Consider the following 27,099-nt stretch of genomic DNA (forward strand, 5'->3'; position numbering starts at 1 on the left):
GTCTCCACGGCAGGGGGGGTTGGAACTACATGATCTTTAAGTCCCCTTCCAACCCAGGCCATTCTATGATACAACAAAATGAGAGAAAAAAATCCACCTGATGAATTACACATTCAAGATAACTAACAAATTGGTTCCTTATTCTGAACTTCTGAAACTAATGCTTGTTTTTTTCAGAGAGCAACAGAAAATTTCTGGGCTATCTAGAAGCTGGTCTAAGGTTTCCTGGCTTCTACCCAAAAGTAAACAGACAAAAAATTGTGAAAGAGTTGTGCTAAAGTGTAAAAAATAATACATGCCCAAATCAGTTTCTTTATCTTCATCCTTCCAGTAGCATTTGCAATCTGTGAACAAAGTAGCAAAGCTTTTTCATTCTTCAAAATGGCATGTGAGAATTGAGAGGCTGAAACACTGACTTAAGAAAGTTGCTTAAAAACCAAACACAAGAAAAATAATAGTTCAGCCCTTGCCTTACTGACAGGTGAGATAACAACCATTTCTGGTACCACAAAGAACTCTCAGATAGACTGGCATTTCAATGGAAGGAAAAACCACACCAGCCTAGATGGTTCCCTTAAAACAATACTCCTGGGTTCGTGACCAACATTTCAGTCAGTCTTTAAGTAAGAAAAAGCAACAACAACTGATACGGGGGATTTACTGACAAGTGTCATGAATAATGGTGACTGTTTTAGAAAAGACTGTATAAAAATTCTTTCACTACTGCACTTTATTATATATGTGAAAAATACTATCTTCAAACTTAAAACAAAATCATCTTCTCAGCACTGATCATCATGACCAGAGAATAGAGCCTAACCTAATTACCACTCAGGCATGGTGGAAACTCTTCTAGTTCAAGTAAGAAACTTGCACACACACACACTCTCCCCCCTATTCCTGCTACTTACTATGGCAAATTGAGGGAATTTTACTTGCAAAACCTTTAACCACCAAAGGTAGAGTTTTGCAATACAGCTTCAAGCACCTGACACAAAGGTTAGGGGTTACCATTTTTTTAGCAAAAGATCAGAACCTCTAAACATGAATGTAAATAATCCATTATTAAATATACAATTCTGGTTCAGTGGCCACTATTACAAAACCGGGGACTAATAGTGACTTCAAAAGACTCTGAATCAGACTTCAAGAGTATAATATTCTTCACAATATTACATATTTTCAAGACCAAAGACTTCACACAAGTCTTTACAGAGAAATCATAAAAATAGGAAAGTGATTCACCCTGCTTGAAATGGTTGACATTTAATTTCTGCCGTTTAGATATTCAACCATTATCTACCACCTTCTATAAAATGTAAATTGGTATGTATCAGAAAAGCTCCAGCATGGTTTTGTGGTGTTTTCTCTTTATATATATACACTTTGCAGAGAGGCACATTCTTTGTTAGAAATCACCATGAAATTCTTCCGCAGAAACTTGAACATTTCCTTTCACAGAAAATTTTCCATGAACCTACACTCTTCATATAAGGCGGTCACATCGAGTTAAAGCAGTTACTCAGTTTGCATAAAATTAGAGCTGCACCTAGTTTAAGATGTATTTTCAAAATACATGTGTCATAAATGTCATTACAGAAAAACAAGCAAGATACTTCTTTTACAGACTGGAGAAGGAAACTATTCCTTCCAACATTCTATTAAAATTTAATAAGGGCACAAAAGGAATTTCAAACTGTTAGTCCAGAATGATCTAGCTACTCTAACAGTATGTACAGTGCAAAGAGCTTACAGCAACATCACAAAGTAACACCAGCTCTTTCAAAAGGACTCTAAAAATTGTTGCTCATTACTTAGATTGGCAGACATCCAATATGTCCACAACTGGCAGCAGAGTCTACAGTATTACAATGTTATTGCTGCTACTGTAATGCAAAGAAATGAGGTTGTGATGATAAATTTTCCCATTAAGCTGTAGGGAACTCTACTTCATTTGATCAGGTATATTATTTCTTAGCTTTGTCATAAGTTTCAGGAAAAAACAGAGAAAAGTTATCTATTTGTACTTTATCCTGTAGAAATGGCGGATAGCAAAATGAAGTATGAAATTAGCTGGCTTTGGGTTAGTTGGTTAAAAATGTGTGTATCAGTTCAACTTGAGTTGAGCTGCCTTGGTTGGTACCAGCTATCTGTAAAGGCTGGCTGAATGAGACTCCTTTCATCATGCAGGCACTGCTACCTTTGCTGCAGTAGTAGAGGCACGCTTTGATAGCCAGGACAGCTTCGGCTGACACACAGCTCCTGGGTAACTGAAAGGGAATGACAGTTTGACAGGAAACATCCTTGATTTCTCCAATCAGACACTGTCCTTGAAGCAACCACATATTATCTGTAAGACAACAACAAATTTTATCATTAGGGTACTTAACATCATGTCTGAGACCTACATAAAACATGACAACAAGGACTTTCTTTTCACATGCAACATTAGAGGAGATTTCCTTTCTGATTTTTCCAGTTGTGAACAACAAAAAAAGCAGAAGTAATTTACAAATGTTTTTTTATCAGTCATTTAAAGATGGAGAGACCCACAGCTTTGCATCAGCACTGCAGGTGTATATATACAGCATAACTTATTCAGCTGCAACAGAACTGCAATTTCTCCTACATACTCCTACATTTGTATCAGAGATCTAATACACCAGGTAAAGTATCTGCCATAAAGGCATAAAACTGCAGGCAAATTACGACATTTCCAAACAGCAGTGTTGGTCTTACCACTGGGTTGGTGCAATATAGCAATGCTCAGGCTGACTGTGAGAACAAAACTTCAGGTTTACATTACTTAAATATTTGAGAGTACGTGAACTGAAAAATGACTTGCACAATACATACACTTAACTCACTGCATTGTACTCTGTATTTTACTGTGAGATGGATGAAGTGCTCTTTTTGGCTTTTTAGAAAATACCTAAAAGTTGGCTCTAGAATTTATGAGCTTGAAAAGACAAATTTCACTTGCTTACATTTCCAATTTTTACTAACCCTTGAAGCCATCACATATATCTTCACTTCAACAATATTTGGAGATTCTGTAGGCTAAAAAGTATGCCAACTCTCCTGGAAACAGCCTATTTGTACTCCAAAATCACAAAATGGGATAAGAAACTATATTAAATCATAAGGCATATAAACACACTGCAGTGTCTGTATAGTATTTTACAAGTATAATTATGCAAATATGAATTATAAGAAAGGACGTTCAAAGTGGTTAGGTATAAATGGATCTCAAATACTTTCTGGAAGAGACAAGAGCCAAAAAAAAGGAATTTCTTTCAGGAATATGCTTTGTCTCCATGGTAAGCTTTCTCCCAGAAACAGAGAGTAGGTCTGGAATGAGCTGTACATAGAGACAAAGGGCAAGCACCAAAGGGGATCAGTACCTTTTCAAGCCCTCTCTGGCAGCTCATTCCAAGCAAGTTTAAAAAACATAAAATAATGCAGCATGTAATAATTCAAGCCCAAGCAGTCTAACAGGTGTTCGCTTTTTCTAATATTTGCACTCCAGCTGTTAAATGTATCAACTCTAAATACCATGTATTGCATCACAGGGTCAAATGGGAACACAGGACTGTGAGGGACATCTTGATTCATCAGACTGAGATCCCCTGTACTGCAGGACATGATGATATAACCCACTTCCTATCTTAATTACTCCTGTTCAACTGATAAAACAACATAGGCACGCTACCTTCTGCTGTGATAAACCAGGAATTGGGTGCTTCTTCATTCAGTTTTGAATCTGGAGGAAGAGTCAAGTTTAGTAAAAACTGAATTGTCTGGCCAGGAGCTACAGTTACTGCAGGAAGTTGAACATTTGGTGCGGATTTAGGCAGTTTTGGAAGGTTTGTTATTTTATCCTTTTGCACAGGCAGGTTATCTGGAACATCACATGCTTCTGGCTTCAGGATAGGCAACTATAAGAAGAAATCAAGCAAAATATTTATTTTTATTTGTACTGAAAGCAAATGGGCTTTCACAATACAATTACAGTTTCAAAGTTGACATGGACAAGGAAAAATGACACATGATATTATGGCTATTGCCTAAAACTTTCTGACAGAGTGCAATAATACTACAAAAACAAAAAGAAGGATGAAATGTTTTTTTAAAATGAAAACCCCCTGATTTATCCAAATAAAAGCAATATTTACTATTAAAACCAAAAAATCCATAACTACTTTAGAGTATCCCTTAATTTAACATTTTAACAGTTACATTACATTTTTACTTGAAATAAAATGTAAAGGTGTTTTCTTCTAATCTGGTGTGCTTTGGCAGTAAAATCCAGGATTTTAACTATGCAGATTGCACAGTAAAGTAGAGGGGAGTTTCCCAGAAAAGCCACCAACATGTTATATGATATGAAAATTTAAACACACATTAAGACTATGTACTATTAAATGCAAGAAACATACAAGAACACAGTTGGACCATTATACCATAGACATATATATGTATGTCTATATATTTGAAAAAATCATTACGACATAGTGCCAGAGTAAGACGGACAGGAGCATAGTTATTTTCTTTTTAGAAGCAAATATAGCAGTGCTCAATTTTGACTGGTTTTGATTTGACAATTTGGAAGCCTGTTATGTATTCTGCTTCAAATCACTGACCTCCCAAAATCGTCTCTTACAGTTTAATTACAGGGGTTGGTAATTGATTTCAACTTCCAATTGTTACAAAGTGCTCGTGAAATGCTTTTCATACTGAAAAACTGGGCTGTACTTTTAAACAACTCATATTTCTGCGTTACTCTTTTCTAGAGGATCATCACTTTCTGTTTTCATTCAAAAGCTGCCTTTCCAAAGACCAAAGCTTTCAAAAGCCCTGCTAATGTACAATGTTTATTTGCCTGATCATCACAGAACACTCCGTGAATATAGCTACTGTACCCAAAGTTAGCTATATCATTTTTATACCACTTGCTGAAGTCTGTAATAGTAACTTATATCAAGGAACACCACTATCAGCCTGTTAAATGAGTATTACTTGCCATGGAAAGAATTTTTGTTTCCAAGTCCAGCACTTTAATCTGATGATTATTTGTGTCTGCAACATACATCAAGCGGCCATTGTCTTCAACACACAAACCTCCTGGCTCATTAAAAGTTGACTGTGTAAAGCTGGAACCAACAACATTGCCTGCTTCTCCTGTGCCTGCCAGGGTAGCACAGTTCTTCATCTTGGGATCTACAACCTTAATCTAAGACAAACAAAAACACAAAAAAACTTCACTGAAAAAACCCCAGCAGTATTATTCTGTATTATCTTATGTTCCACATTTTCAGAAGATAGCACTAACTTTTGATTACCTTAACCACGCATCCTGGAGTTAGCATTCTTTGACAAGTGACATGTCCCATCTTCTGCCCTCCCCATTCCCTGATGGACTTTACTACTTCCTTTGGTCTTCATTCAGTGTTCCTTTCCCTAATTTCAAAGGTACCTACCTCTCTAGTATAAAATGGCTTGTTTTTCTAATGTTTGTTGCCTTTCTGGAAAAATGTGCGAAACAGTAGGAGTATAACAGAATTGGCAGGCTAACTTCTAGATTATTTTTCTTCTAAAAAAAATGTATTTTTTTTCTTAAAGTAATAACAAAAAGTTTGCGATGTGTTATACAATATCTAAAACAAAATATCATTTGCCACATAAATTTTGGTAAGCAGTTAGTGTTATATACCTTATTCCTCAAATTAAACGAATTACTTGTCTTTTAATGTATATAATCAGTGTACAGTTTTAGACACGAATGCTTACAAAACATCACATAAGAACAATCACAAAAAACAATCTTGCTTATCTCAGAGTTCCAGGGAGGCAACTCACTTCTCAAAACTTGGGTGGCTTTTTTAAGGGAAAAGCAAGTCCTCTTGTTCTCTCAGTTTTATCAAACCTGCAGTATTCTTTACTAAGCACTCCTAGCTCTTTTATTCTAGTTCAGCATCTTTGGGAAGACACAAGGAAAGAGTTTTTAGTCTGAACTGTAACTTGGCACTTTAAATTCACCTCCCCCAAGAGACCATCACATCAACACAAAAGAATGTGACAGCAAAACAATGGTAAATAAAAGGACCCTTAGGGAAGGAAGGAAGGAAAGAAAAAGAACCCACAAAGAAACTCATATAATTAGTTTCCTCAGCTTAACAGAAACAAGCACAATCATTGTATGTTACTAAACAATTCTTCGTAGTAATACAAATTTCAACGTCTGTATATAACAAGTGACTATATGCTTACCTTGTGGTTATAAGAATCTGCCACATAGAGCAACTTTCTTTTCTTGTCCCATGTTACTCCTAAGGGATGCTGCAGCTTTGCATTTATGCCTGCTCCATCCACATCACCAAAGGCAAACAAATTCTGAAAACGTGTTTTATTTAATTAATACACTAGATTATTCAATGTTGACATGAATGTAAATGATTGTAATTAAATGGAAATTCACTGACTTTAAAAAAAAAATCAAGACAATTTTAAAACAAGGATATTAAAAACTGGGAAGTGTGGATGCTAAACATGGAAATGAAAACTCTCACTTCTAAGTTATAAATATGAATCCAGCTGGCTTAATGACCACAGGATGCTCAATTAAACTGGCTATTTTAAATATAACTACTACAACCTGAGCGTCACAACTGGCACACATTTGCATTCCAAGCAGTGAAGTTAAGAAATTGATGGCCACGGAAACTGATTTACCCTCTCACCCCAAAAGTGGTTCCTCCAGGTCAGGCTTGAGGAATATTAGTAGGGCAGTGTGGGGAAGTTTGAAGTGATTACCAATGGATCTCTCTCTCCTCCTACAAGGTGCTTCACTGCTCCGTCCTTCAGCGAGACGGTTCGCACGGTGCTGCTCTCGCTGTCCGCCACAAACAGGCAGTTCCAGGGATCCTCGGGAGCCAGGGACAGCCCCGAAGGCTGGGCAAAGCCTGCCTTGTGTGGGTATGCATTGTTCCTGTTCTCCTCATTTCCACTCCCAGCAAATCGAAGGCAGACTCCTTTCTTTAAATCACTAAAGGAAAATAGGGCCCAATTTCAATACTGAGTCTGAAATACCTCAGACATTATGCATAAATAGAAGCTACACTTGTGAGTTATAAAACCAACTGTACTGCAGCACAAGGAATCATTCAATGCTTTTGTGCTAACTTTTATATCACCTCAGTATATCATTCATTACTAGGTAACTTGGCAAATGCAAGGAAAAGTAACATTCAATTATATGAATGCACCTTACTAAGTCATAACTGTATAGCAAAAGTAGCATCTTTCATTTCATCCAACAGATGTGGGAAAAAGCAGGCAGACTTTAAAGCACACACGCCTTTAAACGAAATTATTTTTAGTTTAATTTGATTATCTCTCTCTTTGGGGTTTGAAAGCTGTTTATCATGACAAACAGCAATTTCACATGTCTCTTAGCATGGTTGCTTACCTTCCCTTTGGTAGTTTTCCATCTTCCAACATCAGTGCCCATATCTGATGGGTGCCTGCCATTGCTATCCATAAAACATCATCTTCCTGGGTTCCTGAAGCTTTTAAAAAGGGATGTATAAAGCCAGATGAAAAAAAACCCACTTTGGAATTGTTTTACAAAACAAACAAGTCATCAAACCAACCCTGCTGTCCTCCTACTCCAGCTCATCTTTTGCCATGGGGAAGAAAATAAAAACCCAACCAAAAAAACAGAGCAAGAGAAGTAGAGAGAATATCTTTCATCTACCAAAACCTGCTATTTTTCTTCTGTTTTTTATCCAAGGCTATAAAGATAGTGGTTTTAATATCCCTACCTGATAACGGCGATGTTTCAAATGGGATTTGCTCTTTGCAACATTTTGCTATTGTGTCTGTTTCACCTGTTATTTTTTGATTCATACCAGCCAACAATAAGTACATATCTTTCCTAAGCATGGTTTTGGGGGGTGCAATCTTGAGGTTTTCTACTACACTAGTGACAAAATGATATGCTCCAAAAAACTACTATTTTTTTACAGGTTTTGAAAGAAAATCTTAATGAACAGAAAGGTGACATTCAAAAACTGCATTAAAATGGGGACACTATTATCTTTCTAACATGCCCCATCTAGTCAGAGAAGACATAAACATATTTTTTCTAATTGAATGTATCAGGTATTGGAATAACCATTAGCCACTCAACAGATAAATACCTTCAAGTTGCTCACAGAAACCTTTTATTCACATGAATTTACAAAGCATTAAGTATCTCACAGCAGTTCCTGAAAATAATCTCATGGATAATCTTCCTCCCACCAAATATTTCGGAGTTTCAAAATAAAAGCAATGTTACGTGAAATGCTTGCAAGCATTTTCAACCTGAGAAGTTAGTCCAAAAAAATGAAATTACCACCATTCTCCCAACTGAGATCCTGCTATTTTTCTTCTAATCATAAATCTTTCCTACACTACACACTGCAAGAAGGGGAAAAAAGCATCCTTCTGTCTCCAGATCAATTTCCTTATACTGTGAGCTCTCTGTAGAATAGAAGTGGTATGATTTTAATGTAGTTTATCTTCAGCCTTTTCAGTTTCTTGGATCAAGATACAAGTTTCCAAGACTGTTATCAAAGTAACTCTGGCGACTCTTTCCTGCACCTCCATGTGGCTCCCTCTTTTTACATAAACTAGAGCTCCAAAATCAAAAGTCAAATTTGCAAAGTACCTAAAAGCTTTTTTTTTGAGCGAAAAAGGTTTGAAAAATGAGATGCAAAACGTACATTTTATGAGTTACCAGAAATGCTACCAAGATTCCAATAGTGCCAAAAACATTCCAATAATAAAAACCCAGAACAACACCTCCCTGCCCAAAAAATCACTTTTGATTAGAGTTAGTTTCTAAGAGATTTAAATTGAGAAAACAGCCTATGGGATCATTTCACTAGTTTCTATACAGTAAATGCCCAGCTTTAGGATTTCACATTTCCATTATGCATATCTTGCACTTTTCAGATGTTACTATTCTAAGTACTCCAGAATGAAAAATGTTAAAATCACTGGTCTATTCACAAAGTGAGCTTTTTTATCTCACTATGCTGTGCAATTCATTCTGAGGGATCTCAAAGAGTGTTTTGTTAATTATTTAATACTCACTTTATCCACCAATTACATGAAGGAGTAAGACTTGAACTGTTCCATCCATCTATCCAATTCACTAATACCATACACTGAGAACTCCCTTGTGACAGCTACATGTTGAAAAATTGAAATTAGTTTCTTACTCTAATGCTACACACTAAAAGACCTTTCAAATATGAGAAAAAAGTATCAATATCAAATTCAAATTTTACTGAATATGTAAGATGGATAGAGAAAAGATCCTTTCTTCAACTAGAGAACAAGGCAGTAAAAATAAGTAAGAGCTCCTTAACCATCATAAATTTTAACTCAACTTTCTACTGGATGGCCATTAGAACAAAGAGAATGGATACAAGCATGGAAACTGCACAAGCATACTCAACTGTGGAAAATATGTCAGAGCTTTAATAAAAAAAAATTATATAAAACCATAAAAGTAAAACTAATGCTTATAGCTGCACAGCTAAGGTATTTTATCACACAGTGGTCCTCACATACATATTTCAATGCTTTATGTTCTGAAACAAAAGACAGAGAAACTTTTTCTTTCAGGATAGTGTAGTTTGAGGACTTCACACTGCTTGTTGTCCTTGCGCTGTTCTTGGAGGAGAAGGGGGCCAGGGAGAACCAGCATGTGAAATTATGGTAATGCCATCATTATCATAACTCCTTATCATCCCTGAATGGAAAGAATTTATTTTTAAAGAACTTATTATAAAACAACATAAAAGAACAAAGCAATTCTTTTACATTTATTCAATTAAGCACTACATTCCAACCTATCTTGAGCTGTTTTAAAAATCCAGTGTAGTATCTCCTTATTAGGGTATGTGCTTTCTTATCTTTAGTGCTGCCTGTATCGAAGTGAGGTATGGCTTGCATACCTATGTTACAAACATTCACTAATATTGAACCAGAGCTCTGAATGCACCAGTATTCCATATCATATGATATTTCAGTTATTATATGATGTTTCAGCTCCTGAATGTGCCTCTGCTGTGTCCTGTGCTGTGTTTTAAGAATTCCCGTTCCTGTCTGTACACATGCACAGCTTCAAACAGTAACACCGCTGACTATTAACGGTGAGTCAACCTGAATGCACAGAAATGATTTTGTTTTGCACCAGCCAACAGCAATATCTGTTTGAAGGGATTCCATTCCCAGGACTGCCCACACTTCCAGCTTCCCTATCTGGGGACTGCATGCTTGCTTCCAGTCTGGGAATTAAAAGCCTGGGAATCAAAGTTACATTTTGTGACTGGCACCACTGACATTTTCTAAATAGACTGAAGTCTGAAAATATTATTCCTGTCTACTAATTTTATCTTTAAAGGAAAAAAAAAGTCAACAAGGAAGAAATCTGTTGGTATGCTCATCCTCTGCAAATTCTTGAGGAGCAAAAGGGGCTATACAACACACAGAGAGGCGCAACGACTCTGTGCACAGTGAACGCACATCTCACCTTCTCTTAAGTCAAGGAAGTTTAGCAAATTAAATGCAAATCTGACTCACGGAACAACTAGAGAATCGTCATTCTTCTTCAGTGAGACAGAGACAGCAAAGCCCCAAAGGCTTGCTTTTGCACTGGAAGTCTGGACTGTTACGAGCACACATCATCCTTTTCGGACAACTAAAAATTAATTTTCTTTTTTTTCTGTGCTACCTGGAACTCTTTCACATTGTGTTGCAGCATGCAAACAGCATAACCCTTTATGAAATAAAATGCCTCTGGAATTTTCCTCCCTAATTAACATACCTTCTCTCTCACTAAGGGAAATCCTTGAACATAGATATCAAGGGGATGTCATAAAATGGGAGATAACAGGGAGGTAAAAATGATGACTATAATGAAATATTTTTTATTTCTTTCACAAGTTTCCTAACTCAGGCCTTCTAGCTGTAATGGCAGTAAATATTTTTTAAAAAATCCAAAGCAGAAGAGACTGCATTTGTAAACACGAAAGAACAAATTTGGATTATTTAGTTTTGGGATACATCACTATAACTACTAAAAAAAAAAGCTAAGTCTTGTGTTTTACTCATTCCTAATTAAGTACAGTAAACACATATACTTGACAGTACTTCAGCACCACAGTCTCCCTTGACTTCCAACACCCACATTCCACATTCAAAAGCACTTTCAGCATCAAATGGTAACAGTTAAAAAATGTGTCTCATTCTGACTTCAGCATGCCTGACAAAGCCTCTCCACGACTTGCTAAGGATGTTTATTTTCAACAGTTTTGCATCTGGAATTTTGCAGTAAAAACCGTATCTGATATCTCAACTAGTCTTTAGAAATCTGATTCGTAGTTTTAGCTTCTTTATCATGAGCATACATTTAATTCATAGAACAAGACTGTAGACTGTGGAACAAAAAGAATGAGAACTATCACTCCAGGTACAAATATCATAATTTTTTTACAGTTTCAAGTAATGGACTTCAAAATTATTCTAAGTTTGACAACTGTTAAGATGGCAACTCTGCTAATCCAAATCCTTCTTTTAACTGCAGAAAGTAATCCTCATCATCATGCATTTTGTCAAGATGTAGATAAATTCAGCTTAGAAAAGTAGTCTGTCAAACTAAATTGTGTGAGATTTCTGTTGAATATCGAGTCACAACTCCCATTACACCCTTTCATTAAGACTTTGGTATTTGTATATCAAAAGCATGTTTATACTAAAATACTAACATAGGTACCTAATTTCTTGATCTGTTTCTATGGTGAACGTGTGAAATATTAACAACTTTTGTTGCTATTACTATACCACAAACCCTGTAATCTCTTAGTTTTGGCTCAGAATACAGAGCATTCAGTCAACAGTTTAACTCAGTTCCTGTAGAGATAAATTCTTTTGGGCAGATCACACAAAAAGCTACTAGTTCCAAAAGTTTCTCTCTCCTCAGTTTTCTCCCCAGTGCTTAAAGTAAAAAAAAACCCAACCCACTACAGAACCCGTTCATAAATTTGTTAGGACATGTTAAATCTATTTGTCCCTCTCTGTGATTTTGTCAACAGCATGAGTGGGTTGACCCACTCAGACAATGTACAGAAGAAGATGCACTTCAGAAGTCCCCCAAAACAAGACTGGATACGATCTGAGCTCACCCAGGAAGTGCCAATTGCTTACTGCTTAAGTGATTATTGTTCTGGGTTTTTTTTGGTAAAATTAGGGAAGAATCACCATGAGTAATCCAGAAAAAAAAAAAGAAAAAAAGAGTGTTTGCTCTGGAATGCAGTGGTACTGAATAATCCTCTAGCAGGAACACAGAGAGGAAAAAAAAATCTTACATACTTTTGCCTTTTAAGGGCTATAAAAATTGTACCAGTGTGATAAGGTACTGTACTTTCATTTAAATAATATCTATGTAAAACTTAAATTGACGTAAAAATTTCCAGCTGGTTTAGTGAAAACATGGTCAATACTGTACTTGGGAGTGTCTATAAATACATTACAATCATGCAATTTAAGACCAGATTTTGGAATGCGAAACACACGGTTATGTCACCAAGCACAAGTCATTGTCCTGTTCCTTCCAGCAAGAATGCAGCTATCAAGAACATTTCATGCTCAAATCAACTGTGCATTAAAGTATCACTTGCTTTCAACACCCACTAAATAAAAATAGAAGGGGACAACAGAGAAAGCTAAAAAAGCACACAGTAATTTCATAATGTATTTTTAAGCTGCTGGCCCTCCCCTTCTATTTCCCGCACAATCTGTGTCAATGCAAATTTCAGCACCACCCTCAATAAAGCCAGAATTTAATCCATGGAGTTCATTCAAGAATTTTAATGGGAGGGCAAAACACAAGCTCAGTGGCCACAACTAAAGAAATAAAAGAGATGACAAGGAAGAACACTGTCTGAATCCTACCATGTGTTTTGTCTCCCCTGCCTTAAAGGGAGACATTTGTGCCAACTTTCTTTCGAATGGTGTTTCACATTCAACCTCTTTGTCTCAGACTTCAGCATCTGTAAAAAATGGGGCAACAAAACCCTACTTACGAAAGTACTATGCAGATGCTTAAAAGCATGCTACTTAGTAGTATCTGTTCCAAATACTAACCTATTCACATCCTCATAAAGTTTTTCTCACAATTTTTAATTTCTCAACAAACTAAATATTAAAAATTTAAACAAACAATGAAGTCTTTTAATTGATCAATATGTACTCTAAACTGTATGTAGGAGTAACGTCAAGAAATATCAGCGATACAGGAAAAAAATTTCTTTAGGAAATTAGGAGTTAACCTTTCCCCTTTGAGACTTCCAAAAAGGTCAGCAGTAGTACATAACCAGCTTAAACATTTAAACTTCCTTTTTTTTCCTCTCTTTCATGTTCTGGATAACATGGCTCTGCACACTGAAAGGAAACTCAGAAACTTGTTTAAAAATTATAAAATCCATATTAAAATCTCAACTATAAATCTATCTTCTGGAAAGAAAAAAATGCCTCTTGCACACAGTTTCAGCTACACAGATCTAAGGAAAATGGAAAAGTATGCTATTATTTCCCATAGGCTAAGCCCGTTAACACAAAAGTCAAACTTTTAAAATTTGTCATAATGAACCTAAGTTGTTGAAGTGCATGTTACCTCCTGCAATTCGCACAGACAGATATAAGCATATATAAAAAAAGGATATTGCTGTGTGGATGCAAACAGAAGTAATTTTTGAAACTCTCATTAATTACTTCACCCATCCAGATGCCTAAATAGACACTGGCATAGCAGCTTTAACATTGACAACAGGGTATCTAGTTGTAGGACAGCACTCTGAGAGGCACAAATGCATCCTTTGATATACTGGATAGCAACAGAAGATCCCATTAGGCTCAAGCAATTTGCAACTTTGCAATTTGCAACTCAACAATACAGCTTTGACAAACACTGCTGCATTGTGGACAAACTATTTTGATGTCTGGCAACAAACTTAAAGAAATCACCGCAACTCATGACAGTAAAAAATGCTTGTTCAAAAATGCACTGAAAACTATTAAATCAAAAAACTCCTGGTTCCTCATGCTCTGGGACAGACTTCTGTTTGCAATCTACTCAGTATAACTCCATTTTGACAGCTCTCTCTGGTTATTGTTTTCTAAAGAATTTTGTATTGCCATTACAGTAATCTATATTTTCCCCCATTTTATCTATTTGACTTATTATCTTCTCAAAAACAAAAGACTTTAAATTGATTTAATATCTTCTTAACTGACAGTTTATATTATATTTTGCAGCAATCTACATAGAAAACTGACTAGTAGGTTCTACCTGAAGATGAAAAAAATCTACACTGGTCTGAACAGAGTGCATTCTGAAGATGTGATTTTTATGCAAATGCTTATTAAAATTCAGCAGTCAGTGTTAAACAGTGCAGATGATTAATCTTCTACAGGTGATTAACTCAGTAAGTATAACGTTCATGTTGATAACAATTATCATATCAATTAACATTTAACAAGCAGAGCTTTCAAAAAGTATCAACATATATTCAGTTACTGGTAGAAGTAGAAGAGAGCACCATAAAAATTAAAAGTAAAATTATAGGATAATTCAAATAGTTCTGTTAACCAGCTCAAGTTTCTGAAACACCAATCAGTTACTAGTCTCTTTGCTGATTTGCGAAACAGCTCTGCAATAACAACCCACAGGGATCAGCTTTCTGGTTCAAGATCTCTTGAAAACCATACCATCTACTCATACAAGTCTACTGGTTCACAAAAGAAAAATCAGATTGAAGAAGATTCACCAAAATTCATGCCTGCATTAATAGCAATGTACATCTGGTGAGATTGTCTTTCAGGTATTCTCCTCCTTTCTCTCTCAAGTAGGATTCCATACGCTTAATTTCCACTGGAAGGGTCGCTGACAAAGCCTTTGAAAAAAGGCTTTTTTTTTTTGGGTAGAAGACATGTTAATAAAAGTGTTTATTAAATTTATCCTAGTTGCTTACTTAAGTACTCAAGGCTGCTGATGGCACTCTGTCTGTACTGACAATGTATTTGTACCAGAAGAGCTCTACACTATCAGCACTTACGAACGAGCTCCACGGACCTGCTGGAGCAAGGCCAGAGGAGGCCACAAGGATGACCAGAGGGCTGGAGCACCTCTGCTATAAAGACAGGCTGAAAGAGTTGGAGTTGTTCAGCCTGAAGAGGGAAAGACTCTGGGGAGACTTGAGAGCACCTTCTAATACCTAAAGGGGGCTTACAAGAGAGCTGGAGAGGGACTTTGGACAAAGGCATGGAGTGATAGGACAAGGGGGAATGGCTGAAAGAGGGCAGGTTTAGATTAGATATTAGGAAGAAATTCTTCACTGTGACAGTGGTGAGGCCCTGGCATAAGTTGCCCAGTGTGGATGCCCCATCCTTGGAATTGTTCAAGGCCCAGTTGGGCAGGGCTTTGAGCAACCTGGTCTAATGGAAGTTATCCATGTCCACAGCAGGAGGTTGGAACTAGATGGACTTTAAGGCCTATTCCAACCCAAACCACTCTAGGATTCTATGTTCCCTTAATCCTAGAATAAGCATGTCTTCCTCCCTCATAACTGATCCAAGATTTTAACAAATGCTTGCATGTCAATAAAATGTTATAATTTACTACACTTGCAAAAACCTCTGTTCAAGGTATTAGAGGTAAGTCATGCTACTTCCTCACCCCATTCAAGAAATCTGAATATTGAAAGTCAACTTTTTATGCCTGAAATAACAACCCAATGGTTTTATGCCCCATTAAAGCATTGTTCTGTCATTGTTAAGAAACTGGCATCTGCAACTTTTAAATTAAATTGAAATGGAAACATGAGAAAACTGCCTCACAGTTATGAGATGTCAAGTTCAGGTGCGTATTAAGTAAATCAGCAAAGAAAGCTACTCAAGTCCCCAGAAGCTGATTCTTGCATCCTATTAAAAGATTTATTTTACTTCCTGATGCTTCCAAGGTTTGTTCTGAGGTATTCCTCTCCTATCTGACTGACCTTGAGCCTAATGATTTTATGTCACCTAAACAGGAATAAACGGAGGTCCCCAACTAAAACTATTTTTATTTCCTAAACCCAAATATTTACAAGTAGTCAGACATATCTGTACAGTCAAGGAAAGGAACTTCTGCACAATGCTTCCTTCTTGTAAAATGTACCTGCTGCTTAAGTGATCCCAGCATAAAGCACTGGCCTAACAAAAGCAATCACAGTTTCCTTTGTATTTGGGTCCATTAACCACATAACTTGCCTCAAAAGAATTTTTCTTTCATCAAGTAATATTTCAGGATCCAAAGCAGAACTGCAGTTACCACTTGCAATTGAAACCAGTGGTTTTTACACTCAGTTGTATAGAAAACCTTAATTTTTTTATATCTCAGATTAATACCGAAACAAGGAAACACATAGCAAACAGTTATGCATATGTAAACATGAGATGTTAAAGCTCAACTGATACACTACTTGAACTTCCAAAGATCACATCCCACGGAGAGCTGATGGGCTGTTCTTCTCCTTTTGCTCCACCTTCCTTATCAACACCTTGTATCCCAATGCCTGCCACAGTGGTCACCATCTCTAATTCCAGGTCAATCTATGTGAAGCAAAATGACACACATTGAATATATAAACTTAACTTGAAGTTACAGATAATTTAAGTTAGATGTCAAAACCAGAAAAGTTCTAACAAATACCAGGTATTTATTTATGTAGGAAAATAACTAATTTTACCACAATGCTTGCTGATGGGCAGAGGAACGTGAGTGTGGGGAAGAAGTAGGCAGCATGAAAACCATGTGCCTGGGACTCTCTTCCACATGCAACAAAAATTAACACTGCTCTGTCAAGATTTGCCCAGCAGCTGTAGAAGAAAGCATCCCAAATTTCCAGATAAATACTTAAATAAACAATGGATGTGACTGTTTTATTTTAAAATTCTACAGGAATATGACGTAAGAACTCAGATACTGTATCTTCCATCTCCATATCAAATAATCTGAGCAAAGCAAATTATTTTTTCAGTTTATTTCATGCCCTAGAGCAAACAATGATTTTATTTCATTTCTGCAACCTAAATCCCTTTATTTTTCCTTACCCTTTCACTTACTTTCTAAGTGACTTCAATACCTCCCATGAATTTATCAGGATGATCATGTAAAAAGGGAGTCTTTCACATACAGAATCTTCTAACTTCTGTAGCAGTAAATGCACTCCTTTTGCAAGGTCTGTGCTCTGCACAAGCATTTGAAATAATTTCCTGTAGCTATTGTGTTACTTTAATTCTTGGATACCATCATGGCACATTTCGATGAAAGGGAACAGCTCACTATCATGGAAAATGCTGACGCAGTATGATCCAGATCTTCAGGTGTTTCTGTGCTGTCTTTGCTACCTCTAACACTTAATTTCCTGTGGTCACCAGGCTACAGCGGTGAATATTAATAAGATGAGGACTCCAGAGAACATTACTTTGGTCACCAATCAGACATAATGGTGAGGATCTGAGTACAAGATCTTCTGAGATGCATACAATACTTTAAATAATAAGGCTACATTATACTGCATCACCAAACTTAACTTCCGATTATCCTAAATTTCACCTAATCAAATGTAAGATCCAATTCCTACATGCTAAAACTTTGCAAGTGTTAAATCAGAAAGAATACACATGCAGCCAATTCTGATATTAAGGCAGTTACCTGTATTTTAGAGACCCAAACAGTTAAAGGAAGTTTAGATATTCACTGAACCACAGTAGTACAATAACTTTAGATAAGAATCTGATACTACTGGAAGTGAAACAAAACCAGTTTTTGCTTCCAGTACTAAGAATAGATGTTTCTCATAACAGGAAAGTAATAGTGACTAGGAAAAAAACCACAACAAAACCCTGTTATGCTATAATGAGGAGCCCATCTCATCTTCAATTGACAGGAAGCATAAAGTATATGTAGCCTTTAAAAAAAACAAACAAACCTGCATAGCAGCATTTATTTATAAGATATTGGACCAAATTTTCTTCCTGACATTAAGGATATTCAGAGAGTCATTCATTTGGTGTAAACTTTCACCTACGTAAGTAGAATACAGTACAAGATTAAATTTTTAGTTTCCTTATGGAAAATTTACCTTCCTAATTAGGTGATTTTCTGTATCAGCTACATAAATAACATTATTTTTTATAGCAATTCCTTGTGGTGAGTTGAAAGCTGCCTCTGAAAATTTTCCATCTCTTCTTCCACTGTTAGGACCTATAAATAAAACAAAGCAAACTTGAAAGTAATTTTAATAAATAGCCACCTTAAAGTGCATACATTTAAACCTGTAAGAGAATTACATATTCTAAGAGCTGCTCTCACAGCACCTTGTACACTTTACGTTATTACTATTTTGTGTAGTCTCATTTTAGTCACTGTGATATGTAATTAAAATAGCCTGGTGCTAATAAGTTTTGAACCCATTCTGAACAAGTTCTCTGCTTCTTTAAGCTCATATTTCAGAGAAGTCTTAGTAAGGTTCTAAATTGTTCTAGAGGGGTCAAAATAGGGTTCTAAATTGTACTAAAGGACAACAGCAACAATGAAAGACAAAAAAACCACAGCTCTTTCATTCCCGAATATATCAAAACAAGCCAACAGGAAAAACTTCAATTTCCAAAACTCTACTGTATTTCATTAGTTTAGATTTTGGTGTAATCACAACTGAAACTAATATCTGATTAGCAACATTTTCACATTAATAATAATAATTAGGGAAAAGATGACATGGAACTAATTACACAAAAGAACAGTGAGAATGATGGAGTGACAGTCTTCTGCACAGAACAATCAAGAAACAGAATGGAACATGACCTGAATATAACAGTATGAAGGTAAGCATCGTATTTCAGAGGGAGTAGCATTTAAAGTGCATTAGCAGTATATGTCAGCAGGAGACATTTAGGTATGAGTTATGTGTGTATCATGATTTATGATGCAAATACAACAATTTCAACCTTTGTGCATGCCCACGTTTATTGCTGTATTATCAACTTCATTACATTGTTTTCTGCCCACTGACTCATTTAACTGAGTCACTGAAATACACAAACTTTTACAACCTACTGTCAGAAGTCCATTTAGACCTTAACAGATATAAAGGACTGAAGTACTGGCGTATCAGATTCCAGTAGTTTCCCTTGTAAGCATGAGGGTGCATATCCCCAGGGAAGGGAATAGCACAGAGTGCCACAGGAAAGACGGGTACCAGTTGGGAGATTAGGACACTCCCTCTGAATTCCTGTTTAATGACCACACCAGAACACTACTGGGTAACTTGAGGGCAGAGATTAATCTCACATATCAAGCAGAAATCAAATTCTCTCACTTTTGCCATAAGAAATTCTGACTGTACTTCCTACAAGAGAAGGGTACTTAGACTAATACCTTAATGATAAATCAGGTTAACTTGGATAAACAGTCTATCCCAACGCACTGTTACTTCAAACAGCAAGAGATTTTTCCTTCCTTTCTTTAAACAGCAGTGCCACTAGTATTTTTATGAGGTTCGTAGGATTCTGCCACAGGGTAGGCATTAGTCAACACCAGACTAAGTAATATAGGACACACTGGCACACAGGTCCTGATTCTGAGACATAAATGAACCATTGTTTTCAATAATTTGGGAATTTGACCACTTCCTAAATCTGTCTATCGTGGTTGCTCATAGATGGACTGTCCGAACAACTATGTACATGGTGCATTATGATGCAACTTTGACCACTCTAACCAAAATTTAACATTCTCTTCTTCTATTGGAAAGAGAGGTATTATAGTCTGTCTTTTTCCTACCTTGCTGCTTAATGTGGATGTCACATCCCTTATATCTAAAACCATTTGTAACTCTCTCAGAAGAATACAAAATGTATTTTCGTAATTCATACTGGACATCACATGAAAACAGGAACTTTAGTCAATGAAGCAATGAAAAAAAACTAGGCATCTCAAACAATTTTGCATTAACAGAGTCCCACACTGATGGTCTTACACTATATCCCCCCAAATCAATAAAAGTGATTTTAGTACAAGATAAAATTCTGGCAAGACTTATAAACTGCCAGGTCCTTAAAGAAAAGAATCAGCCTACCAGGCTCAGCAAACATCCTCTACTCCTAAACTGAAATTACTATGATAAACGTATATATTTACACCCTTACCTCCAATAGTGTGTAGAATTTGTCCATTTTTACGAGTAACCAAAATCCTATGGTGTCCAGTGTCTGCTATTACCAACCTTTCTCCTGAATTATCTACAGTCACTTTGCCAGGAAACAGCAGAGGAGAAGGCGGGAGGGAGTCTCTGTACAGCTTTATTCCAATGTTGTTATCTTTGATTTGTCCTCTTTCCTTGTAGAATTTCAGTGTTATAGAAGTAAATAAAAACAATTTCTCTCTGTGTCCCTCTCCAACAAGCGAAAACAGCATATTTCCACGAGGCCCAAGGATGACCAGGGTTGGCCAGCAGGACACTTCTAGTTCATGCCACAGTGTTGCATCTGCGTCGTTTACTACAGGGTGGACAATATTATACCTCAGAACGGCACTTTTAATGTTATCCAGAACCTTCTCATTTGGGAATTTTGCTGAATGGACACCAACAATAACAAGACCATCTGAAAGGAAATATAAAGTTGTGCGTTGAAACGTACTTGAATTAAAAAAACCAAGGAAAAACGAACCAGTTATCTCACAATGTGACTGACTGCTTTCTGGAATGAGAGGGAATTTGAACAAACAAAGAGCAATTACATCTCAGTAGGAATTCAAAAAACTATATATAGAAAATACTGAAACTCAGAAATAACACTTCAGTGAAATTACTGAACTTTAGGACCATTACTTCCCCAGCTGGTTGACATTTAGTATGTCATAAACTGTTTTTAGTTCCTGAACCTCTACATACTAAGGTAGAAAACACTTCCAAAATAATTACGGGTATGTTGTAGTTCAACAGATACTTTGGGTTTTTTTCAGATGCTTATGACACCTAACTGCCTTCTGATTGTCTTGCACACAATTATGGTGTTTAATTTTTTTCCACCATTAACCAGAGCCACAAAAATAACATTGAACTCTGGAAGTCCAGAGTTACCTTGATATATCTATCTCTAGATAAACAGTAAAAAAAATAATGTATAGGCTTCTGAAATCAACACAGTATTCTATATTTCAAATAAAAATGGCAGTGCTGACAGCTGTGACAAAATGACAAATAACACCTGCTACGAACCAGGCAGGCTTGAATATAACAATTTCACAGATACAGAATTAAAGAGTCGCTATAACTGATACAGTCTTTATCATCTCCACAGTTGCAGAATGTTGCAACATCAGACAGCTGAAGTTGTACTATCATTAACTGCTGAACTCCAACCACCAGGTCAAATATTTAAACTGTAAAAGGACCATCACCAGGGCTTATATTTGTCCTTCAAAAACATCATTAAAGCTAGAAAGACAATTCTATAGTGAACACCTGAGCAACACAAATAAGTTATAACATCCCCCCATGAAGAAAACTCTTGTGGAAGCTGACGGATGCTATGCTGAGATATAACAATATGCACACCATTTAAAACACTTTACTTGAAGAATTACAGCAGAGCACAACACTGGATTTATGCCAAGCTATTTCTGAATATTAAAAAGTACTTCCTCTTATAGAAGTAATTTCTGGACTGCTGATAACATGAACTGAATATGCACTGGGGTCCAAAATAACTTTCTGAATGCCACTTGAAACACAGAAATAGCACCACTGAAGATAGCAGCGAGAACATATCAGATAAAGATGCTGGGCGACATTTAATCCTATGGAAAGCAGTCTTCATTTTGAAACAGATCTCCTGAAGTTCCAGACAATAGAACTATGGCCCATATACTATGATATATAGAATGATTTAGGATCACCCTGTACAGTATCTTATGTTTAAACTTCTCATGTCTGATGATCGCATTACTTAAGATTCAACATACTCCACATAAGAGGGCATTTGAACCACATAAAAAGTAATTAGAGTATCAAAAATGTATGTACACAATGTATAATCAAGAAATTTATTTCTTATGACTAAGAAAAAAATAGGCAGTATTCCTTCAAATATTCAAACAAGAGATTAAAGATCCAAATGCATTATGAGATAGATGCTTTGTTAAAATAGGATGCTTTGTTCTTCCAACTTTTATCTTTCTCAAGTTTCTTGAGTCAACAACTCTCCCCTTCTCTTTCTCCTAGTGATTAGAAATTCACATTTATCTTGGGTGAAGAAGATGCACACTGATATAAGTCCATGTACTGAAGTATTTTTCAATGGTTAAAAAACCACAAGCCTTACTGCCTTGATATATTTTATACATATCACTGTAATGCTAAAATTCACACACTTAGCACAGCAAACAAAGATTAAATAATTCTGGAAGGGTTGATAAAAAAAGCCATGAAAACAGCAGAAAAGGATAAAACCAGAGATCTTCAGTGAAAAAAAACCCCAATGTATTTTTCTCTTTGTTTGAACCATCAAGCACCTTAATCTCTTCCTGAATCCAACTGCTATCCTCTGCTTCCTAATGGATTCAATTTAAAATTAATGTTCCACACACCTGCTCTTCTTTCCCTTTACCTCCACTTTCATCCCAAGTATCTTTTTTCTCACTCTGGTTCCTGCAGGAACAGGACAGCTCAAATCCAAAAACAACTTACAAGGACAGTTCAAATACAAAAATCATTTATCACCATCAGCAAAGTACTTTGCTCAAGTAGTAACTCCTATGACAGGAAGTTTAATATAAGTCAAAGAAAAACATGTCTCCAAGTGGACCTTAAGCTCAGAGTGCTGCAGCCTCCTCTACACTAGTTTAGAGATGTACAAGCAGTTTAAAGAGAAAGCTTGGGGGGAGAGGTTGTTAAAACGAAAATTTTCTTATCAGCCGATTTAACAACTTAGCCTTAAATAACAGCTATATTAATTCAATAACTATATTATAAAATATTTATAAATTAAAAATATTGTTCATTATACGATCAATGTAATCTTCTGAAATCTCAGTCTAGACCTTCTTCCCAACATGCCTAATATCCACAGCAGTCCACTTATCATTTGCTAATCACCTTCCACTTAAAACTGACTCCCTCCCAAAAAAATGCCATGAAGGTTTTTCTTTATTAGACTAAGTTCCTAATAGCTGAAACATTATTCCACATTTCAATTTTTTCAAAGCAAACAGCTAAGCTTTCCAAGGTAGAAAAATCAGTTTGAGTCTTTTGCAAAGTGCTCTGTAAATGTATGTAAAGGGCTATGTAAATTTCAAAGGTATTGCAATCTCTTTTTCTACTGAAAGAAGGTAACGCATGAAAAAAAATGCTGCCAAAATTAATCCCAATCAGAAACAGCAATGGAGAATCAGACTTAAGCATTTTAAGATAGTTTTATTTATTACATATAATACAATATTTTTAGGTCAGAAAGTAACACTGTTCTTTATCTCACAGTTCAGTCTGTCAAAATATCCATGATAAGTGAGTAGCTGACACACTGTGTAAGACCACAGCTTATCTCTGACAAGTCATCATGATGACAAGAGACTGCATTCTAAACAGAAATTACCCTGCATTTTTATTCACTCAAAATGAGAGACAGATGTGACATTAAAGAGCATAATTCCCTCTCTAGAACACAGGACTATTAATGGTATACAATATGATGCCAATATAAAAAAAATTTAAATCAAGCTTAAATATTTTGATATTTGAGTTCCAATAGAAAAAAACCAAGTAATCTTAATTATATCCATACTACCACCTTTACTGTATTCTTCTCAGAGCTGGTTCTTCAGTCAAGTGTGAAGAGTTACATATATTAACTTTGAGCTTGTATCTTACATCATTGAGTAGCTTTTTGCAAATAGCCTTATTTAAAGACATCAGATTTTAAGCACATATCCTGTTTGTCTAATTATACAGACACAACAGACGCTTTATTTAACCCTATTTAAAAATGTGATGAAAATATACACAGTCACCTTTTTTAGGCTACTTAAAAGATTAGAAGACATTTTTAGACGCCCCTGAAATATTGCCAGGAGTTTAGTAACCAGCAACAAAGTGACTCAGCTACTCCGCCTGCAACACTGCCAGGAAATTCTATTCCAAGCAAACCAAAGCACTCTTACCTTTATCAGAGTACTGGTGCTCTAAGGCGTGGAGATCAGGCAGCAGGTGCAAGCAATTGATGCAGCAATAAGTAAAGAAATCCAACACCACAACTTTTCCACAAAGGTCTTTGTGAAGAGAAATAGGACCTTCAGTGTTTAACCATTGCAGATCTGGAATTCAGAGAACAGTGATATCCAGTTCAGGGAAGGGCAGGGAAAGGCAGACACTTATACCTAATTTACACAACACCACATAATGCTCCTGGTATATTTAACTTCAAAAAAAAAAGTTCAACATCCCTTTCCATGCAAGTAGAAAAGGAAACAAAAAGTATTTATCCAACTCATCCTTATGTTCCACAATTCTTCATAAATATTATTAACAAGATTTACTGTAATATCAAAGTGTAGTTTATAGCTTTAAATAGGCACCTTTTAATTGAAAGAACATGCAAGTCTCAGAACAAATTTCATACATTTTAAAACATGATTTACATTATTCAACTCTCAACAACATCACATGGGTAACAATCATTTCAAACTCACATAAAGGCTAGTAAAAGTTAGAAAGTGTTAAGCTCTTAATGATTTTTCCAACAGTTTTGTAAAGAACTGATTTCAGAGACCATTGAAATATTTTTGTGCTTATAGATTTGATCTTGATTTTCAAAGTTTGAAATGACAGGTATAAATTAATTCTGTGACATGGGAATAAATACAACATTTTCAGATAGACCCAGCAGGACTCATGGTCATTTATTTTAACAACTTGACACAAGACACGAAAGCATTCTTTCCTCACTGGTAACTGATATTCCTCTGATCCCATTAAATGCTGGTATCAAGATAAGGAATAAATATCTTAGAATATGGTCTGCCATTATTATCTCTTAACATTTCTAAAAATCTTAGAAGGAAAAGACAGATGTGATACAATGTTAACATGAACTAAGTTTTTGAAGGCCTTTTCTTAAAAAAATAAATGTTGACTAATCTAAAAATCCTCAAAAGTTCCACTAATAGTTTCAGCAAACCAAGTTCTTGCAGCCCCAGAAGTTATTCCTGCCTAAGTCAGCAGGAGGCTGTTTTCTGTTTCACTAAGAGGAAGACTGATCTCGACCTCCCTATACTTATAAACATAAATGAATTCACATATATTTAGCATTGGTGACAATAATAAGAATAATTTATCAAGTGTATGCATTATTTCCACAGTATAAGGGTTTTACTTTTTAAAAGAAAAGGGTAGTTTATTTTGCTGCATTGCTCCCCTTTTCACTAGAACTAAAATACCTTTAATTAAAAAGCACTTGAAATGAGAAATGTTGGCTATCTATTTGAGCCCTTTTTAGAGGAGAAAATGTCTTGACAGAACACTGGAAGTGAAACAATATTTATCACAAAAGCTAAAATTCAATTCAGGGGTCCAAATCTACACAAAAAGAACATTCCCTTTGCTTCAGTGGTTAAAAGTCATAATTAATTCCCATGACATATGTGATTTTAACCCTGAAGTTCACCTCCTGAGGTCTCTGTCTTGCAGTCAGATGTGAGCTCCAACAGCTGCAGAGAACCTCACTAAGGTTTGAAGGACTATGAGCAGGACTTGCAAGATCATACAAGGTTTAACCCTTGATTTCATCCTTAGGACAAGAAGAGATATAGAAACGCAATAAATGTGTGAAAGGGGCAAACCACAGAAGGAAGATCAATGACATCTCCAGCACAGTTTGTATGATCAGGGACATGTAAACTGACAATCAGGGGTAAGTCATGGGGAGAGAGAGATGGGGAACATCCTAAGGGATACTCAGGGAAACCAAGGGAGCTCAGGAGAAACCTGGGAGTTAGTAAGGTTCTCACTACGACCAGAGGTGACAGATACCAATTTACTGTACAGATGGGAAGAGCTTTATTTAAAAAAATAAAATTAAAACCAGTAAATTAATGAAGCTAGCAGTGATTTAGAAAAGGGGTTTTAAAGAACGGGGGTTTTGCAGTACCAGGGGGATCATGTTTAAAGGTGTTCTTTCTCCTTGCCCTTCGCTCCTGGTGCTTCCAGGAGTGACACTCCTGTAGCTACAAGCGCCCTTTACAAGAGCGGCTCACGGGGCCGTCCCTGCCCGGCCCCGGCCGCCTCGGGACCTCCGGGCAAACAGCTCACGGCGGGAGCCGCAGCTCCGCCACCTCCCCGGGGAGGCCCCGGGCCGCGCCACCCACCTCCGCCGAGCTCGGGCACCGTCAGGTCCCGCTCCCGGCTGTCCACCTTCTTCAGGTACTGGTAGACCAGGTTCTCCTTCTCCTGGGCGGTGTCGGCGTCGAGCAGCGCGTACTCGAGCTGTGTCTGTGCGGGCAGCAGCCCCGCCAGCCCGCCCGCCGCCATCGCCTCGCCCGCCCGCTGTTTACGGGCCTGGCGCTTCAGCGCCGCACATTCGGCACCGCCCGCGGCGCCGGGCGGGACGCCGCGATCGAAAAAGAAAATAAACCACAAAGCACAGGCACGCGTTAACCCGCCTGCCTTAAAGCGGGACCTCCTCGCTTATTCCCTGTTTTTACGTATCCTTGGTATCCACAGCAGCACATTCCCGAAGGGAGCCCGCGGTGGAGACTCCCGCGCGGCAGATTCAACACAGCCCGCCTTGTCCCGGCCGGCTGCTTCTGTGTTTGTAAGGTGTGAAAATTGAGCTGCCCCGGGACAAAGCTCAAACCAGCAATTTAAACCCTGGGATTTTTATTTTTTGGGGGGCGATACTAAGGGAGAAGAGGAAAGCTGAGCGACAGCCGCGGTGACGAACCTGCGG

At 36.8% G+C, this 27,099-nt stretch overlaps 1 protein-coding gene across 1 annotated transcript; it reads right to left on the minus strand.

Moving 5' to 3' along the window:
* Positions 1–27,061, minus strand: NHLRC2 (NHL repeat containing 2). The gene is made up of 11 exons (XM_027692231.1): positions 26,519–27,061; positions 24,317–24,469; positions 20,305–20,760; positions 18,240–18,361; positions 16,575–16,704; positions 7,469–7,568; positions 6,814–7,045; positions 6,271–6,393; positions 5,024–5,233; positions 3,713–3,938; positions 1–2,350 (listed from the first exon to the last, which is right to left on the minus strand). The coding sequence occupies exons 1-11, from the start codon at positions 26,679–26,681 to the stop codon at positions 2,085–2,087; spliced, it is 2,181 nt and encodes a 726-aa protein (XP_027548032.1). The 5' UTR covers positions 26,682–27,061; the 3' UTR covers positions 1–2,084.
* Positions 27,062–27,099: the final 38 nt, after the last annotated feature.

This window comes from Neopelma chrysocephalum, unplaced genomic scaffold, assembly GCF_003984885.1.
Source record: "Neopelma chrysocephalum unplaced genomic scaffold, ASM398488v2 Primary Assembly neopelma1_85, whole genome shotgun sequence".
NCBI classification, from domain to species: Eukaryota; Metazoa; Chordata; class Aves; order Passeriformes; family Pipridae; genus Neopelma; species Neopelma chrysocephalum.